General features: G+C 43.9%; 1 protein-coding gene across 1 annotated transcript; it reads right to left on the bottom strand.

Moving 5' to 3' along the window:
- Positions 1–337: 337 nt before the first annotated feature.
- On the bottom strand, positions 338–5,862 carry COMMD2 (COMM domain containing 2). The gene is made up of 5 exons (XM_038416867.2): positions 5,680–5,862; positions 5,130–5,207; positions 3,192–3,274; positions 1,476–1,649; positions 338–924 (listed from the first exon to the last, which is right to left on the bottom strand). The coding sequence occupies exons 1-5, from the start codon at positions 5,744–5,746 to the stop codon at positions 727–729; spliced, it is 600 nt and encodes a 199-aa protein (XP_038272795.1). The 5' UTR covers positions 5,747–5,862; the 3' UTR covers positions 338–726.
- Between the last annotated feature and the right edge of the window lie 1,044 nt (positions 5,863–6,906).

Below are 6,906 nucleotides of genomic sequence, written 5' to 3'. Positions count from 1 at the left end.
ACCGTATTACACATCTTTTCAGAAAGTTAAACAGTAGTAGAGTGCTTTGGCTAACATAAGTTAAACTTAAAAGTGGACTGACTCTCTTATTTGCAAGTCTAGCCAGAAACATAGGAACCTATATCTAAAACAAACCTACCATTTGTCTGTAATGTGATTTTGATGATATATGCAGCATTACAGAATTTGATGCCACCACTTCATAAAAGCATCTTAGCAGCCACTAACAGAAGTTATGACAAGGAAAAGAAGTGGAAGCTTTAAGAGTTAAATTCAGTGGTTCTATAGGCATAAGAATTTAGATTAAAGACCAAGCCTGGTAAAATATCACTCCTTCTCAGCATAAGTATTTTTTTATTTTAAGAAGGAACACCAGAATAAATGTTGCTTGATAAACATCACAATGAATACACAACTTTGTATTACATTGAGGCAGCTCTATATAATATTAGAAAAACTCACCAAGAAGAGTTAACTAATGTAGAGCTGCCCAGACTAATTTCTATATAGGAAGTTAAAGCATAAGACAATTATCCTAACTCACATCAGGCAGCTGTGTAGTTAGCAACAAAGGAAGTTCGGCCTGTAACCACTGGCTCAAGATCCTGGCACAGGAAAGCATTTCATCTGATCCAGATGTTTATTTTCCTCAAAATGTATATTTGTGAACATTGTTTTCTACTACTGTTTCACAAATTACTTAATGAGATAAGTCACAAATTAATGTTATTTGATATTGCGGACTATTCGCCTACAATGATTTGTTTTCATTTCCCCCAAGGCTTGTTCCAATTGCTGAATTAGGTGAAGCAGAGTAGCAGGGTCAGTTTGTAATATTTTGGTTGTCTGATCTCCATTTTGATCAAGGTGTAGCTTTATAGTGACAGCTGGTTTAATCTGTTGTCTCAAACTTCTGCTGGCAAGCTATATGAAGACGTTCAAATGAGATGAAATGGGGAAGTAAGGGGAAAAAAAGAAACAGTACATGTTAAAACAAGGAAATATGCTAGGAAGCCAACTCAACACTTATGCAGCTTTATTCATAGACTGACACAGTTTACTCGTTACGTCTATATCTAGTTTTATCATTATTAGATAATGATTGCAGTTTCTGGTTTAATCAAATGCAGTTTTTTGTAATGCTTCATTATATATGACACCAAAGACTTTAAAAACAATAAAAAACTAAATAATAAAGTTATCCTTTAATCTAGTATAGATCTGACTGAACTCCACATTGTAACAGTGCATAAAACAATGAAATCATTTTGCAACATTAACTATATTCTTTATCTATCTTAAAGCCCCCTGTCTTCCAATGCAAACTGGTAAATAAGCATCTGCAAATATTTATATAAATGCAAATACTACAGCCTCAAGCATTTTAAGAAGACTGAATTAATCTTAATTTTTTCACAACAGCCTGTTCGGCTAAAATGAAATTCAGATTATCTACTAAGACTAGGATACATTACCTGCACATCTAGTCTCCATTCAAGGCTGTGGTAACTGTGGAGCTTTGGTGCCAGTTCACTAAGAATGCTTCTAATCTCCTTTCTGTTGTCAAGGTAAAGCTGGAGCAATAATTTGTTCAATTCCTCTGAGAATCCCAGAACAAGCACAGAGTCTTGGAAGTCTATCTCAGAAATCTAAAAATCATCAATTTAGAATGTAATCAGGAATTACATAACTGTTGTTGCTATTGTATGTTACTTGCTCCCCGGAATCTATATATTACCTAGTTACAATCCCTTTCACGCAGAAATATAAGAGAGGAGTTCCGTATCTAGAACCCATCAAACCTGTCACGTTAACTAGTGTATAAATGCTGATATGATATTGCTACCAACATACATCAACTTCAATAATAATATTCAAATGCAACTACCCAAATACATTAAATTAAAGAGGGCAAAAAAAAATGCTTAACATTTTGTATTTAATCATTTTGATACACCTATCTGAAAGCAGTAGGAACCAAAATAGTGTACCCATAGAAGGAGCTTATAACAATGACTTATTGGGCCTTGACAGATTCTAGTACATTTCTAGATATCAAATCAACTTACAACATATTGTGTAGCATCATTATTAAAATTTTAACATACTCTGAAATTTCTAAAATGCCTATCTCTGTATGTAAGCCTGGGTCAGAACTCACATTTTATTAATCTAGAATGGCCCTTGTACTTTGACAGTCCCAGATCAATGGTTTTCTACACGTATGTTTTATTTTATGGTGTGGTTCAGTTTCTGTTATTCTGGAAGCAGTCATGTACTTGAGAGAAGAGTCCTCCTTTTGCACTATTGCCAACAGCTTTTCCATACTATAACTGTTGCATGGCAAGCTCTATCCCATCAAATGCCAGGAGAATTTATTTCATTTTTCAGGTCACCCTACTTTCCAAAAGAAGATATTTCACTCTATTCCAAGAACTGGAAGCAATACTGGAAGAATACAAGTGAATGAAGTTAACTCAGGACCACCACTCAACTGCTCCACTTATTTCAAACGTTTGCAATATTCAAGTATTCTCTTACTTCTTGAGCAGTCCTCCCAATGGGAAGTCAATTTATTATCCAGGTGCCTTTCTTTCTTTCCTGTTTTCCTGTATTCGTATTACTTTTTATGGTGAGTTAGTTAAAATCTCACAAACTAAGCAGCATCAGGACAGTAGTAGCCTAGGTAGCTACAAGGAATGCCTAATAAGAGGAGTTAATGTAGTCTGTATTCAGTACTGCGTTTGAACAGTGACAGAACTCAAAAAATAGATTTCCCTATTGGAAACAGTTGGATAGTTTATTTTTTTAAAACATCATTATTTTTAAAGCATTATTCCTCACTTTCCATTCTTTACTCTTGTGTATTGTTGCTATATGCTGTTAAAGAAGTTTAACTCTAGAGCTACTGAAATGCATACGCTAGGCAAAGTGAAGTGAGTCACATATACAGTGCTTTAGGATGCTTAATATTACAATACTATGTAAAAATGATGTTGCTTTTATACATATCCTTTCATTCTCCCATCATCGAGAAGTTGTGAAATTTTGAAAACCTGACTTTGGTCCCTTGTCTAAGCGTTTCCAGCATTGTAGGCATATTGTAGAAGCCTCTGTTTTCCAATAAAGAAACTGGAGGACTTCTCTCAAACTTTTACCCCTGATATATACTATCACAACATTATCCTTACCATGAGCTTGGAGCCCTCAGTGAGAAGATATGTTAATCCCTCAACTCCATGCTGAATAATGTCACTACTAACATTAAGTTTTCCTGAAAACAAAACAGATATTCAAGACAAGGTAAGGTGCATCTGTCCAGGCTATAACACACAGGGCATCTAAATAAATAAGTAAAATAATTATTTTAAAAAGCACAGCAGAACTAGTACCATGCAGTGTATACTTAAGTCTGTAAATCACAACAGGGCCTGAAAGAACTTCAGAGTTTATGATATGATTTAATAAAATAATATGCTCACTTGTGTATCACTTTTTAAATCTAACCAATGGTGACCAGATTGGTACTAGAGTTGCCAATTTTCAGACTGTGTCCCTTTAATGCAATGCCTCCCTTTCCAAAGGGCAAACACATAATCACACCTAAATTATTTAAACCGCAGTTACAAGTATAATTTATGATCGCTATACATGAAAGATTTAAAAAAGAAAAGTGGTGTTTTCAGTTGGTTTTCTTTATACATTTGATAATCCTTTGGGTACAGGAAATTTCATTCCTCTACCTCCCAGCTATAATCCACTAAACACACAATTTTACCCTGATAGTTGGATGGGCCTTTCACAAAGCAACAGGAGACAGAAAAATATTTTTTTGGAAACCAGGAAAGTGCTATTGTAAAACAACAAAAATTGGAAGAGAAATTCAGAAGCACCAGAAACGTATTTTGTTAATTGCATATTTCAAGTTGATGACATCCATTTAAATCCCAAATATATTTCTGGATTTTATATTGTTGCTCAACACTGTAGTACAAGGGAGGCCAAATTACGGCCTGCGGACCGGATCCAGCCCGTCATGGCTTTCAATCTGGCCCTGGGGATTGCCAGCCCTGTGACGCAGCAGGACTAAGGCAGGCTCCCTGACCCCGCACTGCTCCCAGAAACAGCTGGCACCATGTCCATGCGGCCCCTGGGAGAAGGGGTGCAAAGGGCTTTGTATGCTGCCCTCGCCTGCAGGCACCGTCCCCCGCAGCTCCCTTTGGCCGGGAACGGGAAACCACAGTGAAGGGGAGCTTCAGGGGTGGTACCAACAGGCGACGGCAGCACACAGCAGCGCTGCCTGCCCCACCCCAGCACCAGAAGCCACCTCTGGACATGCTAGCCGCTTCTGGGAGCAGTGCAGGAACCTGCCTTAGTCCTGCTGTGCAGCGCTGCCGCCCCAGAGCCACTCAAGGTAAGCAATGCCGTGCCGGAGCCAGCACCCCTCCTGCACCCCACACCCTAACCCCCTGCCCTGAGCCCCCTCCTGCACTCCGCACACTTCTTGCATTCCAACCCCCTGCCCTGAGCCCCCTCCTGCATCCCACACCCCAACCCCTTACCCTGAGCACCTTGAAGAAAAGGAGTTCTTGTGGCACCTTAGAGGCTAACAAATTTATTTGGGCATATTATTTGATGAAGTGAGCTGTTCCTCACGAAAGCTTATGCTCAAATAAATTTGTTAGTCTCTAAGGTGCCACAAGTACAACTTTTCTTTTTGCGAATACAGACTAACATGGCTGCTACTCTGAAACCTGAGCACCTTAACACCACACCCCCTTCTACACCCCAACCCCCTGCCCCAACCCTACATTTATGGCCCTGCATGCAATTTCTTCACCCAGATGTGGCCCTCAGGCCAAAAAGTTCGCCCACACCTGCTGTAGTATCTAAGCACCTTCTGCATGAAATCATCAGCATCAGCCAAGTACCCAGTGGACTTCATGGAGTCGATGGCAATTCTCCCTTTTCAGGGCAAAATACTCCTTAGAGTAGGGCATACGTTTTTGATTAATAAAATATCAAATTTTTAAAATTAGTAGTTTTTAAAATCAGTTTTAACAATTCCCCTTCAGTCCAGCAAGGTCCTAGGCAGCAGTACCCTTCTTCCCCGCTTCTCTCACTCTTACTTGCTGCTCCTTCGTAGATTTTCAGGTTGGTGCCTTTTCTTAAGAACTCCACTGCGATTCGGCCAAATTCACCAACAACTGAAATGAAAGGAGAGAGACGCTCTGCGGACCTGCCTAGTGACTCCTGCGCTGGGGGGACTCTCGGGCGGTTACTGGCTTTGCAGCGTCAGGGGCACATTTCACACCTCGGCCAGGCCTTTGCCAGGTCTCCCTCATTAACAGAGCTGACCCGCGGACCCCGCAGAAGGCCCTGGGCTCTTAGGGGGCCCCCCTCAACCACAGCGGGCTCCGGAGACGGGGGTGACCGTCAGGCGCTTTGGGAGCAGGGCACAGGGCCCGGTTTCACTTTCTCCGGGCAAAAGATCCCACTTCGCTGCCCAAGGGGGGGAGGGGGGCAGCAGGAGGGCCGCGCTCGTGCTGGGGGCTTGCTGCCAAAGGCTCCTGCGTGGCGCTTGTGGGGAGAGAGGTGGAGCCCGGGGGGTCCAAGGAGCCCGCCCGGACGGAGGAACAGGGCGGGGCAGCCCGGGCAGCGGGGGCGGGCGAGCCGGACCTGCGCTGTCCACCTGGGTCAGGAAGCCCAGGTGCTCCTTGTGCTCTTCCGATAGCACCAGCAGCATCTTCCCGGGGGCCGCTCGCCCGCTCCGCTCCTAGGCCGGGCGCTTCCCCGCGGTCAGCTGACCCGCTTCCGGTCGGGGTGGCTCCGCCAGCGCGCTCCGGCCGGCGAGCGCAGCCCGGCACACGGGTTCCGGGGGCCCCAGGAGCAGGCCGAAGGTCCGGCGCGGGTAGGGGGCGTCGAGGCCCGTTCGGCGGCTCCTCTGGACGGAACGGGGGCTAGGCCTGCCGGAGACGGTTCACGCCCCTCCGCCCCCGAGGGCAGGCGGGAAGCGTCCCACGGTCGCGGCCGCTGTCCAGCCCAGGAGCCCTAAGGGTCCCCAGGGCGCGTTAGGACGCGACGCGGGGTATCGGCGCCACAGGCACGAGGGTCTGTGAGCCGCACCCAGATTTCAAACCCCGCAGCGGCAGCAGGGTCTCCGAGTGCGGGTCGGATTTATCGTTGCGTTAGGCCCACCCAGAGCGTGGATTAACCTCTCCGCAGTCCTTGGGGAAACCCTTTCAGTGCTGCTGCTGGCTTATAATTTCGTTAGTTCACACGTGCGGGGTTTGAGCCCGCATAGCGTGAGGTTAATCGAGTCCAGACAGGGCTTTACACGTGCAAAGCGCTGTACAAGCCCTCACTAGTGAAGAGCTAAACATTCATTAGTTTCAAACATTGTTAATATTGGGGGGCGTGTAGCTGTGCTTTGCCTCTAGCTTTCAATTTACTGTAAATTACTCAAAAGGGAAACGGGAGAATAAAGCAGCTAATACTTATTTGTGGATGCCCTATGTACCTCCTCTTCTGCATGTGGTGCACACTAAAATTCCCACAACTGGCAGATTTGATTTGGGAAGAAGTTCATTTAGAAATGGAAAAGGCCTGTGGATACTGAGTAAAATATTTACAAATTTAGTTTAAAAGTCACCCAGTCATAGATATCCATTCCCTCCCACCTCTACCCCCCCCCCCCAGTTTTTGACAAATCTGGTGAAGGCATAGGGTTTGCTTATCCCTAAATCCACTGTCCCCTCCAAAAAAGGGCAGGAGGAAAACAGTCAAGCGTTTATCTGCCTGTTCCTTTTGTCTAATTTTAAACTATTGGAAATATTAATAAAATAATATTCCAAATGAAAATATTTCCAACTGGTCTGAGAGACTGCCTGGAATTAGTAGGAGAGG

This window comes from Dermochelys coriacea, chromosome 9 (genome assembly GCF_009764565.3).
Source record: "Dermochelys coriacea isolate rDerCor1 chromosome 9, rDerCor1.pri.v4, whole genome shotgun sequence".
NCBI classification, from domain to species: domain Eukaryota; kingdom Metazoa; phylum Chordata; order Testudines; family Dermochelyidae; genus Dermochelys; species Dermochelys coriacea.
Note: the sequence above shows the minus strand (reverse complement) of the source record. Positions and strands in the feature narration are given on the sequence as shown.

What these genes read in the sequence shown, in the direction of transcription:
- COMMD2 (XM_038416867.2), bottom strand. Translation starts at nt 5,746, where the DNA reads ATGCTGCTGGTGCTATCGGAAGAGCACAAGGAGCACCTGGGCTTCCTG. An exon ending in GACCCAGGTGGACAGCGCAG is followed by an intron (nt 5,208 to 5,679) that starts GTCCGGCTCGCC and finishes CTTTCATTTCAG; the next exon opens with TTGTTGGTGAATTTGGCCGA. An exon ending in CTGAGGGCTCCAAGCTCATG is followed by an intron (nt 1,650 to 3,191) that starts GTAAGGATAATG and finishes GATGATTTTTAG; the next exon opens with ATTTCTGAGATAGACTTCCA.